At 32.2% G+C, this 27,721-nt stretch overlaps 1 protein-coding gene across 1 annotated transcript; it reads left to right on the forward strand.

Moving 5' to 3' along the window:
• The first annotated feature begins 404 nt into the window (after window positions 1-404).
• LOC136414455 (pyruvate dehydrogenase phosphatase regulatory subunit, mitochondrial) lies at window positions 405-26,759 on the forward strand. Its single transcript, XM_066398477.1, has 16 exons — window positions 405-554; window positions 5,139-5,309; window positions 6,218-6,430; window positions 6,899-7,062; window positions 7,239-7,475; window positions 8,228-8,338; window positions 15,935-16,104; window positions 16,523-16,709; window positions 16,774-16,938; window positions 17,186-17,343; window positions 18,020-18,168; window positions 21,856-22,147; window positions 23,145-23,324; window positions 24,079-24,279; window positions 25,600-25,706; window positions 26,472-26,759. Exons 1-16 carry the CDS (start codon window positions 496-498, stop codon window positions 26,605-26,607), a joined length of 2,700 nt encoding a protein of 899 aa, XP_066254574.1. The 5' UTR covers window positions 405-495; the 3' UTR covers window positions 26,608-26,759.
• The last annotated feature ends 962 nt before the right edge of the window (window positions 26,760-27,721 follow it).

Genomic DNA, 27,721 nt, shown 5'->3' on the forward strand with positions numbered 1-27,721 from the left:
CCCTTCTAAACGTAAGAGCTTAAAATATTATCCCTTTGTAAGAAGTTTCAGCCATTAGACTTAAATTAAATATATTAAAAGTGCTTTTTCTCCGGGTACACTGATGTAGATGCTAATATAGATTCTTTTTCTCAGTGTATTATAGTTGAAGGCGTAGCCTAAAGCCTTTATTCGATTGGGAAAGTTCCACAGAGCACAGTACCCTGTCATGCCAACCATACTGTTTTATAGCATAAATTAGAAAGAGACAGAAACGTTATCTTTGCAGAAATCCTGTCTAAGGTACTTTGTTATTATACTCACGGAACTGTGTATCGTTCAGAAAATAAGGTTATGGATACATCTTGGGCGAACGAATGTCAATTCCCATAATAACAATCATATTTTAAACAATTTAAAACATTTTTGGTTTTATTTAATTTGTTGTAAATATCGGGTAGTAATGTTGATGGGCAATAACAATACTTACAAACACCATTGAAAATCGTTTTAACAATGCAGCGATATACACCCAACAGCCAATATGCTCTTCAAATAAGAGTATATTTTAAAAGGTAACATAGCAACTTTAAATTATCTTTAATTTACCTTCTAGTCTATTATATTTGATTTCTATTTATTGTGCCCACATAGTAACAGCAGATTCTCATGATAATGAACAAACCAACATACCAGGAAATATAAAATATAAACATTTTTGTAAGCTCAAAAGATGTCAGGTACAAATGAGTCTGAATAGGATATAGTATTGTAAATTTGATGCTAAACTTTAACAATAAATAGATTACATGCTCAATTAACTCTTCAGGGGTGGCATGGGTTATAGTATCCCATCTCACTGTTCCTTCTCACTCTCTCTCATGTATTTAATATATACCCGTGTGGGGGCCACCTATTGTATTTAAATGTTTTATATGCTTCACAAACCTGGAATTAATTTAGTTCTTGGTCAAATCATATAAGTTATATTACTTTTGTTTGCTTTGAAGTGCTATAGTAATATATCCAACCTGTCTCATTTTAAAATTATGTAAGGTCTCTGACATGGAATGAGATTACTAGCTCACTTTTTCTATTATTTAGCAACATTTCGTTTTCCAAGGAATAAGCTTCATGATTCATATATCACAGTGGTAGGATGAGTTTTATAATCAAGATAATGCATCATCTAGATCTAATTTAAAAAATGTATTAGTAATGTTGAAACAGTGGCATGGCAAAGAAGCAATAGACCTCTGTGCTCTATAAAGCCTAGGCCTCCCAAAGTTCTTGCCCTTGTTCAGTCTTACATTGAAACATACATATATTCTCCTGAGCCTTTGAGACTCACAGACCCATGTTTTTGGAACTCAGAACAATAGTGGGAATGCCACTATGTTAAAAATGTTTCCAATTAGAAGAGGCCATGAAGCTGAAAACCATGAAAATTGAATCAGAAGCATTGCAAGTTTAGATGGATTTACAAGTTGCCATATATTATTTAATATTGCTGAAATATTCAATGTATAGTTGAAATATATTGCTAAATATATTTCCAAATTCAGATTTATACTAGGCTTTTGCTTTGGAATACAATAATGATTCACTTAATTATTGTGGTACATATTTAACATGTCATCACTCAAATGTTAAAATACCTTGACTTGCTATAGCAAGCACATCATTTTTCTCTCTATAATAATGGAAAGTGACAGTGCCCAAAAAGTACTCCCCATTAAGATAGGCAAAATGCCCTTTGATCTAAATTGAAAACCTAACTGAATGGACATATAAGTACATAAGTTATAACCCTTCAATCAGTTATGCAAAATACCCTTACCCCCACCCCTAGATCAAGAAAAACCTTAAACAGCCATCTTCTCAATTATAATTTTTAACTTGAAAACTGTTTTTTAAAAAATCTGAAAAAATCACACGTATAAAAACCCTTGCGCATTCGCCACATTTGTTCGTTTTTTTCCTACTAATTCAAACCTAAAAACGTTTTTTTTTAAATTTCAAAATCAAATAACTTTTTTCCGAATGGGCTGCAGGTCCAGTTTTTTCTTCTAACGATGAGCATTTTTATGGCAAATTTTAGTATATATAAAATGTATCACTTAATGGGCTGCGTCATATTAAAACATGCAAAAAATTTAATTTGTTGGTATTTTTTTCAATACCGAATTAAGCATTCCGGCTTTTTTGGGCATTTAATGTATTTTTATAGATCTATTTGTGAATAGAAATTTTTTTCAATTCTATACAGGGTGATTCACGTAACTGTTTCATTAGAAACTTTTGTACTTGTAACAAATCTAAATTTTTCATATTTGGGGGTTAAACTAATATAGATACCCTCTACGTTTTTAAAATATTTTGAAGGTCATATCACTTCCGGTTATGCCGGAAGTTGAGGTCAACTTCCTTATTTCAAATGGAACACCCAATATATTTTTGCATTTTTGGAATCTAGTGATTAAGCTGATTAAATTCTTATTAGGTACTCCTATACCTAAACCTAACCGTTTTAAAGATATTTTGGTTTAAAAGAAAAATCTTTTCAAAACACCATTTCTATAAAATTTTAAATTCTCAGCTATTATTGAAGCTGGCTTTACGAAAATTTACTGACATGTTAACTAGGTATGGTAGATTAGGTTAATGTGAAAAGTTTTTATAAATATCATACAGGGTATCCAAAAAAACACGTCATATTTAAAGAACTTTGGTGGCAAAAAAGTCGCTTATTTCAAATGGAACACCCCATATATTTTCATATGTCTAGAATCTAAATTTAATTCTGAATCGATTATTATTAAGCATCTCTATACCTAAAATTAACGCTTTTGCTCTAATTTGCTATTTTTTAATATTGTACACTAATAATTCTAAGTATCTTAGTTGGCTTTGAAAAGACCATGGCTGCTTCCTGTAAAATGCGTTAATATAATTATCAATTTAATAAGTTCGCTCTGCAGTTTAACGCATGTTACAGGAAGCAGCCCTGTATGTACAATTAATATTGTACAATTATTATCGTACAATGTTAAAAAATCGCAAATTAGAGCAAAAGCGTTAATTTTAGGTATAGGGATGCTTAATAGTAATCAATTCAGAATTAAATTTAGATTCTAGACATATAAAAATATATGGGGCGTTCCATTTAAAATAAGCGACTTTTTTGCCACCAAAGTTCTTTAAATATGACGTGTTTTTTTGGATACCCTGTATGATATTTATAAAAACTTTTCACATTAACCTAATCTACCATACCTAGTTAACATGTCAGCAAATTTTCGTAAAGCCAATTTCAATAATAGCTGAGAATTTGAAATTTTATAGAAATGGTGTTTTAAATAGATTTTTTTTTAAAACCAAAATATCTTTAAAACGGTTAGGTTTAGGTATAGAAATATCTAATAAGAATTTAATCAGCTTAATCACTAGATTCCAAAAATGCAAAAATATACTGGGTGTTCTATTTGAAATAAGGAAGTTGACCTCAACTTCCGGTGTAACCGGAACTGATACGACCTTCAAAATATTTTTAAAAAGTAGAGTGTATCTATATTAGTTTAACTCCCAAATATGAAAAATTTAGATTTGTTACAAGTACAAAAGTTTCTAATGAAACAGTTACGTGAATCACCCTGTATATTTTGTAGTGATATTAAAACTATCTTTCTAAATAGTAAAAAACCATTTCATTTACATCGAGAAACAGCAAATAAATTGCTATAAATAAATACTATTGGATTAAAAAAAATTAATCAAATTCCCAAAGAAAAACGAAATGTTTAATTCGGTATTGAAAAAATACCAAAAAATTGAGTTTTTTGCATTTTTCAATATGGCGTAGCCTAAAAAGTAACACATTTTATATACACTTAGATTTGCCATAAAAATGCCCATAATTAGAAGAAAATGCTGGACCTGCTGCTCATTCTGAAAAAAAATTGTTCCATTTTTGAGATTTAAAAAATCGTTTTTAGGGAAAATTAACAGGAAAAAAAACTAAAAAAATGTGACGAATGCGCGAGGGTTTTCTATATATGTGTGATTTTTTTAGATTTTCGAAAAACCAGTTTTCAAGTTAATAATCATAATTGAAAAGATGGCGGTTTAAAAGTCTTTTGGTGTAGGGGGTGGGTATAAGGGTATTTTGCATAACTGATTGAAGGATTATAACTTATGTACTTATATGCCCATTCAGTTAGGTTTTCAATTTAGATCAAAGGGCATTTTGACTATCTTAATGGGGAGTGCTCTTTGGCGAATGAATGAGGTTCCAAAATTTAACAGATATCTAGTACATTTGTGAGGTATTACGAAATTCATTTTAGAATAGTATATTCATTCGTTTGAAGTACGGAGTAAATTATAATTAGGTAGTAGATAATAAAAGCACGCAGAATGATGCAATTACGTGGATCGAAAATCAGGATTATTTCTATTTTGCTATATGACGTTGAGAAATATTTCATTATTGCCATAGGACTATACAGCTTAAAATGAGTGGTGTCCAAATAATGAAAATATAGTGAAATTAACGAAAATTCCCATCAAGAATAGTATACTATATTATTTTCAACCTTAATTTTTTGAATAACGTTCAAAAATATACTTGAATATTATTTATGTAAAGTATTCCATACTGGTTGAAATATATCCAATGAAGTATTCTCACAGAAACATCAAGAAGGACTCAAAATTTATTTATTTTAACCTAATAAAAACCTAGACCTAAACCCAGATATACTAATGCGTAATTAAGCCTAGGATGAGGCAGGAAAATAGAACTGAAAGTAGAGGATAGTAATGGCCACAGTACATAGAAATAACCTGTTACTAAAGACGATTAGATATTCTCTCAAAACACCTATATATATATTTCTTAATTTTTCATATAGAATTGTTAATTTACGCTGTGCTTGGAGTTTTTCACTTAGGTCAAAGTTCAGTTTCGGTCTGGGGAGAATATGAGAGTGGTTTTTAGTTAGGAGTTAATAGTGGTTATATCATGATTTATTTAGTGGGAAACTTATATTTACCTTGTGTGATAGATAAAATAGTTTTTAATGTCATCCAGTGTATAATCTAAGTATAATATCTATATAATTATTATCTATATTTTTTGTTTTTTCTCGTCTTTTTAGAGCACTTTCTAGTTCATCTGACCAAAGCAATACCAAAACTGAAAATGTGATTCCTCCACCTAGTCAAGCCAAAGTTGTTATATGTGGAGGAGGAATTATGGGGGCATCTGTTGCGTATCATTTAGCCAAATTAGGATGGGGTCCCCAAACAGTTCTTGTTGAACAAAACAGGTTGGTAATGAACAGGAATACTTATCAATTAAATAATTATTATAATATGTTATTTGTACTATCAAGAGATATCCGTCAGGGTTTTAACAGCCCTCGTGCATGGTTTCTTTGATGGTTGTCGAATTTTGCCGTTTTAGTAATTATTAAAAACCCATTATGACGATATTAATTTCGTATGTTAGATTTTATGAAAGACATTCCATTCTAAGAAATTACTATAAAAAATTTTAAAAATAAATTCAGGGCCATGATGGCATTATAAATGTTAGTTCGCTTTCAAAATCTCCCTAGAATTTGATAATGCCAAAAATGCATGTGAAATAATTTCCCTAATAAGTCAATTTCAGAATTTTAGACAACCTTTTAAGTTTGTTTTTTTTTTTGAATTGTTGCTGCGATGATCTGGATCATTGTCGGATTTTGGATTGGCCACAAATAATTAATAGTTTTTTTACAAATCTATTGGGTCTCTTAGGTAAGGAAAGATTATGCTTAAAATACTATATAAAGATATATCATGGGGTTTGTTGCATTTTTCTCTACAGAGACTGAGAGTTTAGAATTCTTGATTAGAATGATGGTGCTAATAACCTGATCGAGAACAACCTTAATCAGTACAAAACGTAAAATCTGTTAAAAGATTTAAATTATGTTTTCTTTGTCTGGTTAGTTTTTATCTGGAAAGGCTAAACATAGTTTTGAAAATCTTTTGTTTTTGAATTACAGAGTGTTAAAGCTATGGGTATAGTTACTCATATGTTTTCCAAAAATGTTATTGCAGATCAGAACAGTATTTAAAATATTAATCCTTTTTTATAAAAAAAAAATTTTTTGTGCACCAATTAAAACGTTCTATCGGATATGGAAAAAAAGTGTGTTTGTTAATTTGATTTATTTTTTTTATTTAGAGCAGGAGGGGGAACCACGTGGCATTCCTCAGGACTTATAGGTGCTTTTAAGCCAAGTACGTCACAAGTAACACTCACCAAGTCAAGTATTGAATTGTACAAACAATTAGAAGCCGCAGGATTATCCACAGGATGGAAACAATGTGGTAGCTTAAATTTAGCTAGAACACGCGATCGACTTGTTAATTTTAGGAGATTGAAAGCCCAATCCGTGTAAGTAGCATTCCTGAGACTTAATTCCGGCTGTGCATGAAAGTAAGGGTATTAATAATATTTTTTAATAAAAGGTAATTACTACGAATGAACCTTAACTAGGTAAGGAGCAAGAGCTTTAAAAGCTCTTATACATGCATATTACATAATATGTGTTCATTACAAATGCATCAATATTCAATGTTATAATTTATTTACCCTTTAGGATGACAAAATATATCAAACAATAAAAATGAAAAAAAATTAACAATAGAAATTTCCAATATTGTTCCTATAGTAACCATATATTATGTATGTGTCAAAGACCACTATACATGTTGCAGCGCCTTCTATTTGTGGTATAAAAAACATTTTTTCTAAATTAAAACTAGGTATAATATACCTAGAAATAAGTCAATCTTTACTTTACAAATTCTGACAAATATTGATGTTTCTAATAATAATATCCGTTAAATCTAAATTTTCTAGAGCCTGGAAATTAGATTGTGAACTTTTAACCCCTTCTCAATGTAAAGAAAAATGTTCACTTTTGAATATTGACGATCTCTATGGGGGTTTGTGGATTCCTGGAGACGGAGTAGCTGATCCCTACGAGACTTGTATGGCATTAGTCGGCGAGGCAAAAAAAATGGGTAAATAATAAGCATAATTAGTAAAGAAATGAAACTTCATATTTGCCAGAAACTATTGCAAATATGTCAATAAAATTACATATGTTAATGATGGATGATGATGTTATGTGTAAAAATGTAGACTTATTACGATATCAAATTCACATGAGTTTTAGCTGTTTGTTTTTTTATTTTAGGAGTGCAAGTAGTGGAAAACTGCTCTCTTACAAAAGTTACTCAAACGGGCGGAAAGATTTCTTCCGTGGATACTAGTTTAGGGCCTATAAATTGCGAATATTTCGTTAATTGTGCAGGATTCTGGGCTAGAGGAATCGGTCAATTGTCGGAACCTTACGTTAAGGTGCCCTTGCATGCTGTAGAACACTATTATCTTCATACTAAGCCAATTCCAGGACTGGACCCTATGACCCCAGGTAAGTTTTAGCATATAGTTTTTTAGTTTGTCTGCTACCATCTGTGAATCAATGGCTTTACGTCGGATATAGTTTATATGTATAAAAAATAAATATTAATTATTAATTAACAGTGTTTCCTAATGGATCACCTTGTACATTATATCCTAAAAGGAGAGCTCTTATTTTCATTGATTTCAATATATACGATTATATACCCAATAAATTTTTTAGTGCTAACATTTAATGACATCCAATAATCTTCGCTCCAAGTATATCAACGACTGGAAAAGCTCTGAGACAGAAAATATCTAGCAAAGGAGTATTCAAAATTAGTAGGATTAAATGCTTATTTTATTTTAGAACTCATACAGGTTATCCTTTAATTAGAGTAAAAGATTTTAACAGAGGAATCCGCCTCAAAAGATAGGTGTAGTAGGAAATCCAAATGACCATAACGCTTTGTTACTAAAACGCAGGATGTTAAACTTTAACTTTTTAAGTTCGTTTGTTGTAGCTCTTGACTCTTAAGTATTTCACATTACACATTATTACACATTATCTCATATGTAGACGACTTGCAAATTATTCGGTAAATCTATAGAGTGTTTCTTTTTCTAAAGTCAGTGTTTCTTTTTTTTATTTGCAGGGTTCACCCACTTCAGACACGAAATTGAAATTTGAATTAAAATACTCTGTTAAAATTAATTACACTAATGTTTGGATACCTAAAAAAAATAATTAACATTTTGGATAATCATTATCAATTTCAGTTGTAAGAGATCAGGATGGCTATGTATATTTTCGAGAAAACAATGGAAGATTATTGGCTGGAGGGTTTGAACCTGTGGCAAAGCCAGCTTTTGAGGATGGCCGAATACCAGGTAAGCAAATGGGTTTAATTTTGTTTGAAAATGGGTAAGTTCAACTATTGGGAAAGATATTGTGGCATTACCAGTTCATTCTGCTTTGCGCTACACGTGCTGGTACGTTGGTCGTATTTACTACGTAGTAAAAAAGTGTCGAATTTATTAAGTTGTTGATTTGCATATTTGGATGCCTTATATACATATATGTATGTATACATATACTTATGTATATCTGATGAATGTTAATTTTGTTATTTTTTTAATTACCGGACAAAGCTCGTTCACACAATTGCCAGCCTTCCATCAAATTCCTTCCGGTCCAAATTTTTTAGGCAGAACAACGCTATATAGCAGGTTAAGATGTCATTTTCTCATCATTGTACAATATATACAGGGTGATTCACAGCAGTTTGTAGATTAAATGTTTATGGAAAACGCAACAAATAATCTTTCTGAAAATTTGCAAATATAGGTAATCAGTTTTGCTCTATCTACAGGGTGTAACATAAGTGATGACTTTAATTTTAAGGAGTGATTCCTTGTCATATTTTAAGCAAAAATGTTCATATAAACATATGTCCTAACGTGTATCACTTTCGAGATACAGGGTGTTAAAGTTGAAAAAATAAATTGCGTTTTCTTTAATAGTTTTCGACTGCTTCGAAATAATTTCATGAAATTTCGTATACAGGGGTTTATTGGGATAAAAAATTCAAATTTATAGTCGATTTAGCTGTATTTTCTAGAGGGCGCCACCAGCAACGATTTCAACCCCCTGAAATCGTTGCAACTTTTTTGTGCTACCCTGTGTGCCATTTTGGAATAGAAAAATCGATTCTCTCATCTTTTCTGCTTAAAAAAGGTACACTTTATTGAAGTCGCTACGAGCAACGATTTATGAGAAAAATGCATTTAAAGTTGATGATGCATGCACATTTTCGGAGGGTCAAAATAGCTTTATTTAAATCAAATGCTCAAAATGAGAACCGCGACTGTTAATACAAGCATCTAGTCTTCTTCTCATCGACTGTCGCACTCGTTCGAAAATTCCTAAAGTGTCGCGTATGACATACATTTTTTCAACTTTAACACCCTGTATCTCGAAAGTGATGCACGTTAGGACATATGTTTATATGAACATTTTTGCTTAAAATATGACAAGGAATCACTCCTTAAAATTAAAGTCATCACTTATATTACACCCTGTATATAGGGTGTTTCCTAAGTATCCTAAAATAATTCACGGGGTGATTGCCCAGCTCAAAACCTAAAAAAAAGTTTATGTGATCATAGGTCTGCAAACGTTTTGTCTCCAAGATACAGGACGTTAAAAATTAATATTTGTTTTCCATATTATGTATCGGTTTAGAAAAAAAAGAATAAATAATATTGCTGTATTAGTAAAAAAATGCAACATTATGAGAAGGAAAGAATATGAAATAATAAAATAATTTAATTGTACTAAAGAAATTGCTGAAAATGACTTCCATTAATTATTACACATGATTCAGCTTGTCGCCTAAGAGATTCCTGTACACGTCCCCTTGGACGGGTGATAATCCCGGTATCCTTATACCGAGGTTATCACGGATATTGTTGAAAGCTTGTAATATCCAATTTCGTAACTTATTTTCGGTGGAAATTGGAGTAGTGTATACTAGCTGCTTCAGGTGCTCCCAAAAATAGAAATCCAAAGGATTTAAGTCCGGTGATCGCAGTGGCCAAGGCTGAGGACCTCTTGGTCCAACCCAGCGATTTGGAAATGTATTGTCTAGGTGCTCTTGAATCTGTAAGGAAAAATGAAGAGACGCTCCATCATGTATAAACCAGAAACAGAGCTTTATTTTCAGTGACACATCTTCTAGAAGTTCAGGTAAGATATTTCTAAGAAATTGGTAATAGGAGTCACCATTCAGTCAATGTGGAAGAAAATATAGTCCAATCAACTGCTCCCTAATAATTCCAGCCCATAAATTGACTGAAAATGTTACCTGGTGTTTTACTTCTGATATGACTTGCTTCTGAATGAGGATTTTCCTGTGCCCAAATATGATAGTTCTGAAAGTTTGTAATACCATGTTGAAAAAAATTTGCTTTATCCGTGAACAAAGTTTTGGTTAAAAAATTTGGAATGTTTACGTTTCTCTCAAAAAGCCAATTCGCCAAAGCCTGAGACCAATCTGAGTGAAGAGGGCAATCGTGAGGTAAAAGAGCATGAACACGTTGGACAAGGTAAGGATATAGCAGATTTTCCTTTAGGATGATCCAAACTGTTTTCGGACTAACATGAACGTCGTTAACAATTCTTTTAGTGCTAGTACTTGGTGCGTTTTCTACAGCGTGAAGAACATTTTCTTCCAATTCAGGAGTCCTAACTGGATGTGGTTTACCAGCAATATTTTTATTTCTCACAAATGAATCAGTCTCTTGTAAACAGCAATGAAGTTGTGTGAAAGTATCTGAACATGACAAATGTTTTTCTGGGTATCGTTCAGCATACAGGCGCCTTGCCTGTAAGAAATTTCCATTTGCAAGTCTATAACAAAAATGCATCTGAGTCATTTGTTCATTTGTAAAGGTCGTCATAATTGCAAATTAAACAAGAAATTATTCTGTTAAGCAAAATACTTCAATTGAAATTCAGAGTTTAATTCTTAATCCACATTTATGGTAACTGGGAAAACTGAAATCACTTGTTTAGTGATAGTCAACCACATTATTTATTGAAATATTTATTTATTTTTAGAAACGTTAAAATGTTAACTCGCAAAATTTAAAAATATTATTGATTCTTTTTTCTCCAAACTGATACATAGTACGGAAAACAAATATTAATTTTTAACATCCTATATCTTGGAGACGAAGTATTTGCGGACCTATGATCATATGATTTTTTTTATGTTTTGAGCTGGGCAATCACCCTGTGAAATATTTTAGAATACTTAGGAAACATCCTATATACAGGGTGTCCCGAAAATCAATGTCAAAAATGGTATCATGGGATTATTTGGGTTACAACATTAAGATGTAGGTCAAAAATTATTTGAAGAAAGTTTCTCGTTTAGATGCTATTGGCGGTCAAAGTTCTTGAAAAAAAAACATACTTTTTGCTATACCTCGAGAATGCTTCAATGGATTTTAATGGATCCCATTGTGCATTTATTCATTAGTACAGGGATTATTTTCATGTAACATTCATGTCTTTTCGCAATGTGAAAGTGGTAAATTCTTAGCCATCTTCGTACAAAAATTATCAGAACTTTTTGTTAGGCAGCTGCATCGTATCGGTTTTTTTTCTGATGATATATTAGCCCTTTCTCTAACTTTTCTATCTCTTGGAAATTTGTCGTACGGTTAACATTTCACGTCGAAAAAAATTATTTTCTTTTCTCATGCAGAACACCAACTTGCCATTCCTTCGATAATTATCGACACTTGTCGATGTGAACGCTGACGTCACTTATGGAAAATATCATAAAAATTAATCAAGAGAGTGAACTCATAAAAAAACAATTTAAATGAACTATAAAAAACGATAAATATGAAAAATTCAATAATTAACAAAATCATAGCAGATGTTCAAAGTGACCCTCATTTTCTTGAATGCATAATTGGACTCTTCGTCGGAAATTAAATTGGACCCTTCTTAATACCTCTGGATTATTCTTCAAGGTGGTAAATTCGTGAATAATCCGATGACGTAATTCATTTTCAATGTTTACGGGACTCGCATAGACCTTTACAAATTCAAAAGGTCTTAAAATGAATTTTTACTAATTACTTATCTTACATTAACCTTGCCACTCGCGCAAACGTTCGGCGATCGGGTTTCCGATTATTTGGAAAGCACGCCGCATAAACTGAAACACTAGATGTTAAATTATCTTCGTAAAAACCCATAATTTTAACCATATCAGTCATTTCTTCATTAGAAAAGGCCATTATTATACTTACAAGAAACAACTCAAAAGAAACGTCAAAAAATTTTTATTAATATTTATGACATTTTCCATAAGTGACGTCAGCGTTCACATCGACAAGTATCGATAATTATCCAAGGAATGGCAAGTTGGTGTTCTGCATGAGAAAAGAAAATAATTTTTTTCGACGTGAAATGTTAACCGTACGACAAATTTCCAAGAGATAGAAAAGTTAGAGAAAGGGCTAATGTATCATCAGAAAAAAAACCGATACGATGTAGCTGCCTAACAAAAACTTCTGATAATTTTTGTACGAAGATGGCTAAGAATTTACCACTTTCACATTGCGAAAAGACATGAACGTTACATGAAAATAATCCCTGTACTAATGAATAAATACACAATGAGATTCATTAAAATCCATTGAAGCATTCTCGAGATATAGCAAAAAGTATGTTTTTTTTTCAAGAACTTTGACTGCCAATAGCATCTAAACGAGAAACTTTCTTCAAATAACTTTTCATCTAAATCTTAATGTTTTGACCCAAATAATCTCGTGATACCATTTTTAACATTGATTTTCGGGACACCCTGTATAAAATATTTTTAGCAATGCGACGTTGCCAATTATACAGGGTTATTCACGCTATACGGCGCGGAATATTGTGGCTAAAACACGAGGCTTTCAAAAAGTTTTACTTTTGGGCTATATGGGGATCTATTATGGCTACTTTTTAAAATTATTTTCATATTATACAGGGTGTCCCAAAAGCCCTAAAAGTATCAAAGTTGTGTTTTTTTTAATGGAACCCTCTGTATATTATTGCATGTTTGGATTCTCTGATCAAAATAAGTGTTTGTTTTAATAAGGTTTACTATACCTAAAACTTAAGGATTTTTAAATAATTTGAATTTTATCAAAATTTGACCTAATTTTCATGTTTTAAACACTTAAGAACTATTTAAGTTATGCCAGTGTAATTTACAATGTAGTGTAACAATAGATCATATTTTATATCCCAATCATGATAAACTTGCCATTTTGTACAGGATGTACAAAAATTAAAACTAATCAAATAAAAACTTTAAGTGGCTATAACTTGATTAATTTAAATACAACGCTATATTTTTTAACTTACCAGGATATGTAATTTTTAATTACCTATCGAATGGTATTAGGGTGTTCATAGCTAAGTTTTCGCGTTTTTACAGATTACGCTAAATAATTGTTCTTAGCGCCATTTGGTGTTATTTAATTCAAAGTTCTAAATCACATATCAACTATAACATAAAACAGAAACAAAATATTTATAATAGATGTTCGAAATGTCTACCGTCCATTTCTAGGCACTTACAAATTCTTTTTTTAAAACCACTATTAACTCTGGAAAGCATTTGCGGAGTAACAGTTTCAAACGCGCTTCTTATATGTGTTTTCATATGTTGTGAAGTTGTCGGAAGCGTATTGTAGACAATTCCTTTTATGTATCCGCACAAAAAGAAATCTAGTGGAGTTAAATCCGGGGATCTGGGGGGCCAATTTTGAAATCCATTTCTTCCAATCCACCTTTTTTAAAGTTGGTATTTAAAAATTGCCGAACCTCGTGATGATAATTATGCGGAGCTTCATACAATTAAAGCCACATGGTGGTTCTAATAGTTAAAGGAATTTTTTCTAATAATACTGGAAGTTGGTGTAAAAAGAAATTTAGAAACATCACACCATTTAAAGGTCCTTAAAAAAAATACGGTCTAATTAAATATGGGCCCAGTATTCCACCCCACACATTAACGGACCACCTATTCTGATTTCTCATGACTCTGTATTCATAAGGATTCGAATCAGCATAGTAATGAAAGTTGTGTCTATTTACAAGACCATTGTTATGGAACGTACATTCATCACTAAATAGAACTTCATCAAAAAAATTTTCATTTTCTGCCACTTTACCTAACACCCACATGCAAAATTCAGTTCGGTTGTCAAAATCATATCCATAAAGTTCTTGGCAAAGCTGGATTTTATAAGGATAAAAACTATGTTTTTTAAGAATTCTTAAAACACTTGCTTGACTAATGTTCGTAACTTCGGATATCAAATTTTGACTAATATTAGGATTTTCGATAACTGAACCAACTACCATATAAACATTTTCGTCATCTTCAGTGACAGACTTCCTTGTAATGGGTTTCTTGTAATTGACACTTCCTGTCTCTTGAAACTGGTGCAATAATCTTTCAAAAACGGCTGGCTTAGGATGTTTTCTTTCGGGAAACCTTTGAGCATAAACTCGAGAGGCCAATAAACAATTCTTATGACATTCTCCAAGAATAAAAATCATGTCAATACGCTCTTCTTTTGGGTAAATTTTCATTTTGACTATGTAACACCACAACAATATTTCAAATAACAAACGATCTAAGCGTCCAAAATTACGAAAAATAATACCATTCTAGCAAAAACGAAAAACAAACTTCGCAGACTAAACTGACAGATTAAAGAAATTATCTGACATTGAAATATCATATATTACTAGATCAATACACTATCATATACAAACTAGATATTATACATTGGAACTTTGAACTAAAGAATACCAAATGGCGCTAAGAACAATTATTTAGCGTAATCTGTAAAAACGCGAAAACTTAGCTATGAACACCCTAATACCATTCGATAGGTAATTAAAAATTACATACCCTGGTAAGTTAAAAAATATAGCGTTGTATTTAAATTAATCAAGTTATAGCCACTTAAAGTTCTTATTTGATTAGTTTTAATTTTTGTACATCCTGTACAAAATGGCAAGTTTATCATGATTGGGATATAAAATATGATCTATTGTTACACTACATTGTAAATTACACTGGCATAACTTAAATAGTTCTTAAGTGTTTAAAACATGAAAATTAGGTCAAATTTTGATAAAATTCAAATTATTTAAAAATCCTTAAGTTTTAGGTATAGTAAACCTTATTAAAACAAACACTTATTTTGATCAGAGAATCCAAACATGCAATAATATACAGAGGGTTCCATTAAAAAAAACACAACTTTGATACTTTTAGGGCTTTTGGGACACTCTGTATAATATGAAAATAATTTTAAAAAGTAGCCATAATAGATCCCCATATAGCCCAAAAGTAAAATTTTTTGAAAGCCTCGTACTTTAGCCACAATATTCCGTGCCGTATAGCGTCAATAAATCTGTATAAAAAAATTAGTGGCTTCGCTACTTCAAAATATTAAACGGGACACCCTATGTATTATTTCATTTTTATATTTACTCATTCTTTTTGATAATTCCTGCATAATAGTCCCTATACCTATCTCTAACAATTTTCAAAAAAGCCAATTTTTTTTGTTTAAAATAAGGCTCCAATAAAACCTGTTTCACAATGTGGTTTGAATTTAGGACATTTAAAATATTTTATTAAGAATTAAGGTCATTTAGTTCAGTAAGAACTATATAGAGTAGCTAAATAGTTTCTACTGTACTAAACTAAAAGCTGAATTCATAGTCAGATTGTTAGCACTAGCGCAAACATGCGTTAGTGGTCGCGTCCTGCAAATAATCAAATTTTAATAAAGACATTTTTGAAAATTTCCCTAGTTACAGCAAGATATCGCCACTCTTAAATAGGATACTTTTTAAATATGGAATTTTGATATCGTTCTTTTTTATCTTAGCTAGTCCTAAAGAGCGACTACTCCCCGAAGACTGGGACCATTTTCACGTGTTGCTTGAGCAACTTCTACATCGCGTCCCAAGTTTAGGAAACGCAGTTCTGGATCGGCTTTGTAATGGCCCCGAAGCATTCAGTCCAGATTGCAAATGGATTGTAGGAGAAGCTCCTGAGGTCGGTATTCTTATTTTCTGTATTTTTTCTCCGATTGACCAAAAATGAGTCTTTTAATAACACAAAATTGGCTGTAAAATGTCACTTTTAATGCCTAAACAGAAAAGTAACCCTCTTACTGCCTACTCATTAAAATTGACAATTTGTAGCTTGATGTTTTGTGTTATTGTTCCTTCTTCACTCAATTACTTGTTTTTTCAATTGGAGAAAAAGTAAATTTGCTGCTTTAGGATACTTCATAAGCGATATCAAAAACGAAAATACCGCTGTTGTAGTAAATTTGCTACTTTTCGGCTTTATGAAATAATTATTTTTGTACAAGCTTCTATTCATTGTTAAAAAAAAATTAATTGGTTTTTAATTTGATTCGACACATTCAATATAAATTTAATGTATTTGTATTACTGATCTTCAACAGATTCGCAATTATCTTGTAGCTGCAGGAATGAAGACAGTAGGCATTTCGGCGGCAGGTGGCGTGGGCAAAGCCACTGCTGAACTAATCGTAAATGGAGAGACTGATTTTGATATGTACGAGTTGGAAGTGTCCCGCTTTTTGGGGCTTCATAACAACCGAAAATTTTTACGCGACAGGGTTAAAGAAGGTAGGCAAATTGACTACACCTATCAATTAAATAATTCCGGAAATCTTCTATTAAATAATTATAGTACCGGGCTTGCACTACGGATTAACATATCCTTCTTCCGAATTCCAGACAGGCAGGAATTTAAGGATGTCTCCAGTATATCCGAAATTGAGGGAAGCAGGAGCGGTGTTTGGACAAGTTATGGGTTACGAGAGACCTTCTTGGTTTGATCCCGATCAGATGAGAGGCAAGAATTGTTAAATTGTAATTAACATAAGGAAATTATTTCATCACTCAAACAAGAAATAAGTTTAAGTACATTCTTTAGTATTTTAGTAAACTGTTTACCTTTATTCCGTCTAAAATGATATTTCCGATTATTACTAGATTTCATGACTATTTTGTCTCCGTCCAGCATTGAATAAATATACTTTTGCTGACTTTAAGTCTACTTAGCGTATTTTCGTTTATTTATAGAATATGCATTTTTGTAGATCACGAGGATTTTGATTGGTCCGTGCCTTACAGAATAGCGTACACCAACACTTTCGGAAAGCCGCCTTGGTTTGATTTTGTTGCCAGGGAATATGCTGCTTGTCGAGAAGGAGTTGGTATCAGCGATTATTCTTCGTTCACTAAAGTTGATCTGTGGGTAAGTATACAGCCGTTTGCAGCTAAATTATTAAATATATCTAATATAACCCTCTCAAAACCTATTATATAATTTTAAATGGAATTTATTCTTTGTAGAAAAAAGTAACCCACTTGAAAAACCTGTACAATTTATATTCCAATTGACATACCGGATAAACCAAAATCAAATTAATCCTATTTTTAATTTTTTTGCTGGATATCGCACTTATTAGTGAATGTACGCGATGCGGTGTTCGTGAAGGTTACTACTTTTTATGTGAAACAAACGAAAACAGTAAAATTTGTTATAACCCTCTTAGCTTTTATTATAAAATGTAAATGTATACATATATAGGACGGGAATGAATGGTAATGACAGAAGACTGTTATCTTACAATTGCGATTTATAAAATTTTTTACACATTTGGACGAGTTAAAGAAAACCGTAAAACCTTTGCATTTAACATTTTTTCTATTCCTAATAGTAGATATAGTCTATAAGTGAAATTTTAAATATAATGAGACGCCCTATACGTCAAATTTGAGTCCTCTCGTATGTTAAGCATTATTAAAACAATGTTTGAACTTTTTGAATTATTCTGCAAGACTGGTGATATCATGCTTTAAAACGATTAATACCTGTAATGAGCAACTTACATCACAGTTCCATACAATATAAATGTTTTTCATTTTAGTCTAAAGGAAATGAAGTCGTTGATGCGCTCCAGTATGTGTGTTCAAATGACGTAGACGTGCCCATCGGCAGTATAATTCACACAGGGATGCAGAATAAACGAGGAGGGTATGAAAATGATTGCTCATTGGCAAGATTATCCGAAAACCAGTAAGTTTGAAAATTATTTACTTTCTTTTTACAGTATAGGTTCTAATTCGAATCACTTGTTTGTTGCTCATTTGTAGATAATAATGCCTAGCCACAAAATCTTTAAAAAAATCTGTATGTTTACGTAATAACAGAATTCGACAGACTGAATTTTCCAGAATTATCAAAGCGTTATAGAAAAAAGGTTAGAGAAAAAGGACAACAATTAATATGAAATAGAGATAGAAAATAGTATGTTCTGTGGAGTTGAAAATACCATGAATGAGCGAAAGGTTTGTATGGATTCGCGAATGCTGAATGAAATTTCTTTATTTAAACTAAAAAGTTGATGATGATAAAATTAAAAAACGTTTCAAAATACTTTAATGTCCGATTTGATCATAAAAATGTCTTTGTGATACTGTTTGATGACTATAAACTGCTACTATAAAGTACTATAAAGCAGGTAACAAATGTGTTTACTATGAAATTGACAGTGACTGAATATCGACTGGTGACGATGAAAACAGGGTGATTAAGCTTTTTTTATCGAGGAAAAATCTTCAAAAGACATCCAGCCTATTGTTCTGGCGGCTGGATATTGTAGGATTCGCCTACTGCGCCTATCCACTAAAAAACCTCAGGATTCCACTTGTATTCTGCGTTGACCCGAAACTGCTCCGTGGATAAACAGCAATGAAGGCGTAGTTTTCCATGTTGTTATTTTTTTATTTCTCGACGTGGTGTCCTTTAGATAGATTTTTTGCGAGTTTTTCTATCCCTTCAGAGCCTAGAATCTTTTCTTATACATCCCCGATCGGGATATTGCACCCCCTTCGTGAAATCTCATTTTCTCATTTAACTTGATAATGCCTTGGCCCTCTCAGTAGTTTTTCCAGTTCACTCCATCTTTGAAAAAAAACTTGGAGTAACTTTATTTTGGCCTGTCTTTTCCCGCTATTTCTCCGTGGAGGGGACGGCCAAGCGATATTAAAAACTCCACTCGTCAGTTGCTCCCGGAAAAAAGTAAGTTATTTTAGGTCCACCTAAGTTCCTCCGGAATTTTACGAAACTCACTTAATAACTTTTTGAACTAGTCATCGCTGTTTTCAGCTCCAACCCCTTCTTGGATTTATTCAATTTAAGTCTTTTTTCCCTTACTAATTCTCAGTTTACAATGGTGTAAGTGAATAAATTTCCTTCACCATTTTGTATAGGAAGTGCAAGTTTTCCCAAATTAACTGAGTTTTTCCCAGAATTTTGAGAAAAAACCATAACTCACTGGCCCTCGAATTGCCCATTCCGATGCGGCTACAGTCTGCCCACTGTAGGTCTCACATACACATCAACTCCTCTCGCTGTTTTGGAATTCCAATTTATTTGTGTTTGGGGCCAATCCTGCGATGCCCGTGTTAAAGTTAAGAAGAAATAGATGATTGAGCTGTTTCGGAGGCAATTTAGTAGTGACTTAAAATATGTAACGTTGATTTGGAATTGGGAAAACATTTTGTACATATTTTCTAATCACCGTGTTCAACCCCTACGCAGAGGTGATATCAATCTTAAACATTTTAACTGGAATGACTCATCGAGTGGTATCTCTTTTTAGAAGTCTTTATAGTCTGTTTTCAAAACTCTTTAGTTTTGTTAGCTTGGCCAAATATTTTGCGAAATATTGCAACTTAAACTGGAATTTTGTTTACTTCAAAAATGGAACAAACACTTAAGGATTCAACATTAATCAATCGAAGCTCCATCTGCAAAAAATTACCGAAATGTCCACATGTCTCATTATTTTCATCTGGTCGAAACAATCGTTTAATTGTACCTTAAAGAAAATAAATTAATAACACTATGATTAAAAATCTGAAATACGAATATTTTCAAAATAATTACCTAATATAATGAAGGTTTAAAGTGAGCACCACCTGCTTACATGCAAAAATAGAGATTTTGTTCAAAACGTTGTCGGACATGTCGCAACACTTCAAGTGTTATCTGGCGGCATTTATTCACAATATTTTGGCGTAGGACCTTTACTGACTCTAGTGAAGTAGTGTACATTTTTAATTTTAAATGTCTTCATAAAAAAAATTCAAAGGTAACAAATCCGGAGAGCGGGCTGGCCATTTCATAAAGAGTCCCCTTCTTCCAATCCAGAGATCAGGAAACATCTCATTAAGATATTCTCGAACACGTACAGCGTAGTGTGGTAGAGCACAGTCTTGTTGAAGAACGAGAAGATTTTGGTCATATTGTTCACTTTGTTCAATTATTTTTGGAAGTCTAGGATTAATGGCCTTTTCCAGCAGATCAAGATAAATATCGTCGTTCAAATTTTCCGGTAAAAAGAATGAATCAACCAAAGAGTAGCCAAAGATTTCAGTCCAAACATTCAATTTTTGAAAATATTGTGTATGGACTTCACGAAATTCTCTAGAATTGGCATCAGATCAATAGCGACAATTATGACGATTTACTCTTCTGTTGAGAAAAAAGTACAGACACAACAGTATCAAAAAAGCAGATGTTAAAAATAATATGCTTATTGAAGGCAAGTATTTCACTCAGACTTTCAAAAAATTGTATACGTCTGTCAAAATCATCGTCGTTTAATTTCTATGCCAAGTAAAGTTTGTAAGGGTGAAACTTGTGACGCTTCAGTATCCTCTGACCCTTATTACGACTTATTCTTGTAGCTGCTGCTAATTGTCTAACACTTGTTGTTGGTGCAACATGAATCTAATCCAAAACTGCAATTTGCATCGTTTCATTGTTGACAATGGCACCATGTTGAACTTCTCGTTTTCTATTTAGAACATTTTCAGATTCTCTAAATTTAGCGACTAATTCAATACGTACTTTTTGTTCATTTGTTTTTCTGGGCGATCGTCATTAAACAGCTGTCCAGTTCTTTTAGTGCAATTGTTATTAATAAAGAAAAATTCAATTATTTGAACTCTTTCTGCAGTTGAATTGCTAAATATGTGAGCACGCTATATCAAAATATTACAAGTAACTTTAATACATCGAAACCCTTCAGACATTGAAATTCCGATTGATTATTGTTGAATTCCTTAAGTGTTTGTTCCATTTTTTAAGTAAACAAAATGCCAGTTTAAGTTTCAATATTTCGCAAAATCTTTGACTAAGTTAAAGAACTGAAATGTTTTGAAAAGAGACTATAAAGACTTTTAAAAAGAAGTATTACTCAATGGGTCATTCCATTTAAAATTTTTAGGGTTGATATCACCTCTGCGTAAGAGTTGAACACGGTGATTAGAAAATATGCGCAAAATGTTTCCCCTTTCTTAACTAACTTTATGTGTTTCAGCGATTTTTCATTTTCAACCGGCAAACATCCTAAAATTACTTTGTTTCGTTTTCATTGGGACACCCTGTATGTAACACATACGTAATGAGGTTTTATTCGACTCATCCATTAATCCATTTATGAACTCGCTTGGCTATAAATTGATTTCTCTCATGATATCTTACATCACGTACTTATTATATAAATAACCATGACACACTCTTTATTACAAATGAAAAAAACTGGTGACATTGAAGTGAAAGGTGACTCAGAAATTAAGAGAAATATAAAACATACAAATTGAATAAAAAAATGACATCGAATTTAGCCAACCCTTTAATTTTCTATTTTTTATTTAGATTTTATTTTGAAATGCATTAAATGTTTTCATTTAGTTACATGATGATTTCCCCTACAATTCAACAAACCAGATGCAAAGTGTGGCTACAAAAGCACCTTCCTCCTAGCGTGGCCATATCTGATGTGACCAGTATGTTTACGGCACTATGCATAATGGGGCCCTTTACAAGAACTTTGCTGTCAGAGTTGACAGACACTGATCTGGACCCTAAGAATTTTCCATTTTTTACATTTAAAATGTTGGATATCGGGTTGGCAAACGGTATTCGCACCATGAACCTCACGCATACTGGAGAATTAGGATACGTGATGTATATCCCAAATGAGGTGAGTGGTGCAATATAAATACATATTGAAATTTAGTAGTTGTCTTCATCAGACAGTTCATTAATTTTTTTGTTTTTACTGTAAGATACCGCACACATACTGAACTCCTTTATTAGCTAAGCGATGATTTAAAACTACAATACTTTCTTGGCAACATGGTTATGAAGATGCTGAATTTAATTTTTTTTTATTTCTGCGAAACTTATTAAGGTATTTTAATGAAATTCAATTTGTAGATATCAGTAGATATAGAAAGAACGTATTTTGATATAAGGGAAATGTTTTCAATTCCACACTAGTGGCGTGTATTCCAAATGAAAACTACTCTTAAATTACTTGTTCAATACGCAATCTGCCAACTTTCTTTTTAAGAGCCATTAAATGTTAACTCATTTGAATACGTAGAGGAAAATGCGACCAAACGTTTTATTTTAAATAGTTCATCCAGTACATTATTTTTAATTTTTGCATTTTACATTTAAATCTATGAAAATTTCATCGCCTTGCCAATTCCCAAATTTCATAGCAGAAAAAGTTTTAAAATAGTTGCAAATACTGATTCAAGTGATATTAATTAATATATTATATTTCTTAATAACACCTCGCATAAAGCTAATTTTTATGTGGATTTTTCATATAGAATATGTTAGTAAATAAATGCGAAATATTTTTATGGGTGATTGCTGAGGTTTTTTAAGCAAAAAAGCTCATATAAGCCCAGGTCCGAAAACGCTTAGTTTCCAAGATACAGAGTGTTAAAGTTCTTATACGGCCATGCCATGACATATTTTTAAGAAAAAAAAGGTACGCCAACGATTTTTTTCAAATGTTCCATTAATTGTATGCGGCATGGCCGTATAAGAACTTTAACACTCTGTATCTTGGAAACTAAGCGTTTTCGGACCTGGATTTATATGAACTTTTTTGCTTAAAAAACCTCAACAATCCCCCTTAAAAATACTTCGCACTTATTTACTAAAACCTTGTACATTTTTAGTTTGCCCTTCACGTTTACTCCAGTTTAATAAACGCTGGCGAAAAATACGATATAACACATGCAGGTTACTACGCCACCCGAGCGCTGCGAGTTGAAAAGTTTTATGCCTTTTGGGGACAAGACTTAGATACTACAACAACCCCACTCGAGTGTGGAAGAGTGTGGCGAGTTAAATTCGATGTAAGTTGCGTTTTTTAAGGCTGTTTCAATCTGTATTCTGTATAATTTTAGTATAACTATTGGTTAATGTATAGAATATCCCAAATTCGACTCTCACTATAGGGATCTCAAAAAACATTGGAGATACAAAGTCGGTTAAATAGACGCAAAATTGTGCTTTTATGAGAATAATATTATACCTTTTTACTACACTGTAAGGGGCTTTATATCTAATAGTTTTCAAAATCCTATGTCGAGAGCGGAATTTATCATAGCTCAGCATATATAGGGTGGTGGTTTATGTTTCACTCAATAAATGTTTTAGTAAATATTAGTTTTACAAAAAAAATTATATTGACAAAGTTTAAACATTTTTGATGTATGTGCAGAACCCAGTGCTAGAAAAAAAGACATAAGAACTTAATCGAAATATCACAAATCTGACATCACTCGCTTCTCTCGCTCGTTAAATGAAACAACCTCTCTCTATTTTATTAGTTATTACAGATTCGCTTCCAAGTTTTCATTTTGTAATTTTATCACTTCATATTCATTAGATCTACTTCTCAGTAAGGGCTGACAAAAATGTCTCAGAAGCACGTCCCATAGCAACGTCGATGATAGTTTCAGAATGTTCATTGCTCTTTTTACCTCATTTCCTCAATATTATTCCAAAGATTAATACGATAAATGAACTTTTCCATACTTTTAAGACGCACTGTATTAGTTACTTTGAACTATTCGAATTTCGTTTTAATGTCATAATTTAACTTAGAAAAAAGTCGATTTCATCGGAAGAGACGCCTTATTGAAGCAACGTGAAGAAGGAGTTAAACGAATGTATATCCAACTGCTTTTAGAGGATCATGATTTCGAAACAGACTTATGGCCCTGGGGTGGGGAACCCATTTACCGGAATGGAGAACAAGTGGGAATTTGCACTACCACTGGTTACGGATTTACATTTAAGAAACAGGTATGAGATTTATCCTAACGGTAAGTTCTTTAGTATGATGTTAAAATTGTATATGAAGTAACTTACAGTCAAAAGTATCTAACCATCAATCAAAGCGTCTGTTAATTGCGGAGGTGTTTCATATGGCTACCCTCGTTCCAGCTGTTGGTTAATTGATAACAGTCACTCCCTAATATTGATGAACCACTTCTAATAAATTTACGTAAAAGTGAAAATTAAATTGTATTAGATTAAATGGCAGCTTATCGTATTAAAATAGTAAAATCTGGAAAAGACTAAGACTCTAAAACACTGACTTGAACTAACCTGAAAATTATAACCACGAAAGTTAAATATGTATTTGTCGGAAATTTATTAGTTCTAAGTTTTGTAAATGTGACATTAGAAGAGACAATAAGATGAGGGACAGGCTGACAGAGCCTTCTTAAGAAAAAGCATTGTCGAGCGAGGTCACTAATATCACGACACTCCTAAGTGACCATGTGTTCTAATTATTTGGGTAACATTAAACTGTTGGCCCCTTTGTAATAGGGACTAGCAGGTACTCTTCTCACGGTTCTGAAAGATTCACCAGAACTGGGAAAGTTAAGACAACAGGGACAAAGAACAGGCAGTTAATATTGTAGATTGATGGGCAGAAGAGCGGTCGTGAGGTAGTGAATTCGCTAATCTGTCTTTTCATTCTTTGGCTATTAAAAAATACCTTTCCTCAAACATGGAAAAAGTGTCCAACACTATTCCGACATATTCATGTTTCACTTACAATATCGGGTGCTTCATTTTTTCTGGCTTCTGTTAACATCTTTCTTCTCATTAAATCGAACTTTTCATGTAAAATTGTGATATTTGAAATGATATTAAAATATAAAAATTATTAAAATAAGGAAAATGACAGTGTTTCTGTAATTAGCTTTTCACAGGTTTCGACAATTTGAATAAAACATCAAAGCTTTTACATACAATAGATGCCATTTTAAGTAAACAGCCACCGTATACCTACATGAATTTAACGCACGACTTGGATTAGTTCTTTGCAACTGGAACAAATCCATATAAAGATTTATAATAAGATGGAATAAATATTTCTTGTCCATTGTACACAAAAATACACTCGTTTCTTCTAACTTGTTGCTGACGATCACATTTTGATCTTGTAACTAACAAATTCAATCATTTTTCAAGAAATTATAATTGTTTATAGCTTGCAATTACTATTGCCGAAACATTACAATGATCCCTGATCTATTTTAAACCTTCTAAATTAATTATTTCAAATTCATCTTTATTTTGACTACTAATAATGTTTCGCTATTTTTACAGGTATGTCTAGGATTTGTTGAAAATATTGATCAGAAGGGGGAAAAACAGAAAGTTACCCACGAGTTTATAACCAGCGGACACTTTGAAGTCGATATAGCGGGCATACGGTAAGATAATGTTATATTCTTCAATATTCTACGGGACATATGGCTTTTTGAAACTTTCTTTCACTGCTTGCACATTGCTTGTTTAATCATTGTGATCCCGTATTCTTTTGATTGAATATATATGAGATAAGTCTAAGTTAAAAACAGTTACTGTACCGTTGACTTACAAATGCGTAATTAGTAGAAGATTTGTCTTTAATATTATCTCTAAGAACATTTTGAATGTCTAGTAAATTTAAAGCGAACTTCAACACATGAAGTTAATTTTACACTACTAATACTAAAATTAACACTAAACATAAGATTTCTTTTCTAAATCCAGCCGAATATTAATCTCGATGTTACTGTAGGGGTAAATTTGTCAGGAACAGCCAAATGACTCCCTATGGGTTTTTTATGTTCTTTACATAACCCACATTTCACTTTTAACACTTTGCGCGCGACATCGTTCACGTATGAATAAGACATGTTTTTTTATCTGAAAGCCATGTTATTCATAACTGTATGACCCATACTGTATTTATTTCACAACATTTTAAACGATAAATCGTTTTATTATTCAAATTTTATTGATGCCCAAAAATTTTTTTTTCGTCTAAACCTTCATCTGTATTCAATAAATGATACAAATTAATTCACTCCTACAAATTAGGGTAGAAAAACTACTTAAAAACTGTTACAATCTTCGAATTGCCTACAATTTCCAAATTATTCTTCACTATTCATAGGATTATGCACGGTAATCATGATAGCATTTTCTTTCAGATATCATGCTAAAGCGAACATCCATTCGCCGATTTTGCCCTCGAAATATCCGGATAAAGAACGTGACGTCTACCGCGCAACTCGCGGAAAAAGTGAGGAACACAGAGATGTCAACCAAATTGTTAAATCTATTTAAATTCTGCATGGGCCATACAATTTCCCCATTGCTATATACCGCAACACTTGTAATACTGCTTTCTCCAATTTCTCCTTTCTATTTAATGAAACCAATTGAAGTCAGAACTTGTTATTTCGGGGCTTCCTTTTGATAGTGATTTTCACATTGAAATTGTATATATATGTATTTCATAACTATTTCTAAGATTGTAAAAATATAAAGGGTTCATATGTATGTTAGTCTCATTTATTTGTATCTTGCTACTTTCTCAAACGACAGTATCAGAGTTTCTCCAGTTCTTTTTTTTATAACACTGCTTGCTCAGTAGTTTGATAATTTCATATTTTCTGGGTGTAGAAACGCACCCAAAATCCCACGTACTCCAAACAATAATCAACTATAAACTTTCTTAACAAATAGGAGTCAAAATTATACTCGTTTTATTTCTCAATTTTCAAAAATCAAATTAATTAATTAAATATTTACAATTTGACAATGTTCTTAACCGAAACTTTTAGATGTGGGAAGTAATTTTATCAAGCTTTCAGAAATAGTTATTGCCATCCACAGGGCTACAATATACGACTAGGTAATCAGGAATCGTTAGTCATATCCAAAACCAAAGCAAGCAAGTTCGGGACACTTTAAGAACGTTGGGCGGTCTACTACCGACAGTCGGAACAATAAACTGTGCTAGTGGACGTAAGGATTTCCCTGAAAAAACCTTGAAGATCAGTGAAAACCAGTAGATCATAAGGCTAGAAATAGTGCCGATCTAGCAGTAGTAAAACATTAAGTCAAGCACCAGCAAAGCTTAACAGACTAATAGGGTAATAAATCTCCTAGGACAGTGATAATTGAGATGTTGGGTGCAAAAACGCCTCAACCCACAAAATTTAGTATATTAAGTTACGTTTATAGGGTGAGTATTTTTTATGCACAGTGAAAGATCTTCGAAACTAAAACAGATAAAGAATCAGTTAAATGGGAAAAGGTTTGCAGTTTTGTGAGCTGAGTTTAAAGCCACATTAGAAGTTTCAAAAAAAGTCATGGCTTACTAGATATTTACGAAAAAACTAAATCGTCTGTAGTTTCTTTATCATCCACGGTATCAAAAATGTGTAAATACAAA

Source organism: Euwallacea similis, chromosome 17, assembly GCF_039881205.1.
Source record: "Euwallacea similis isolate ESF13 chromosome 17, ESF131.1, whole genome shotgun sequence".
Classification (NCBI taxonomy): Eukaryota; Metazoa; Arthropoda; class Insecta; order Coleoptera; family Curculionidae; genus Euwallacea; species Euwallacea similis.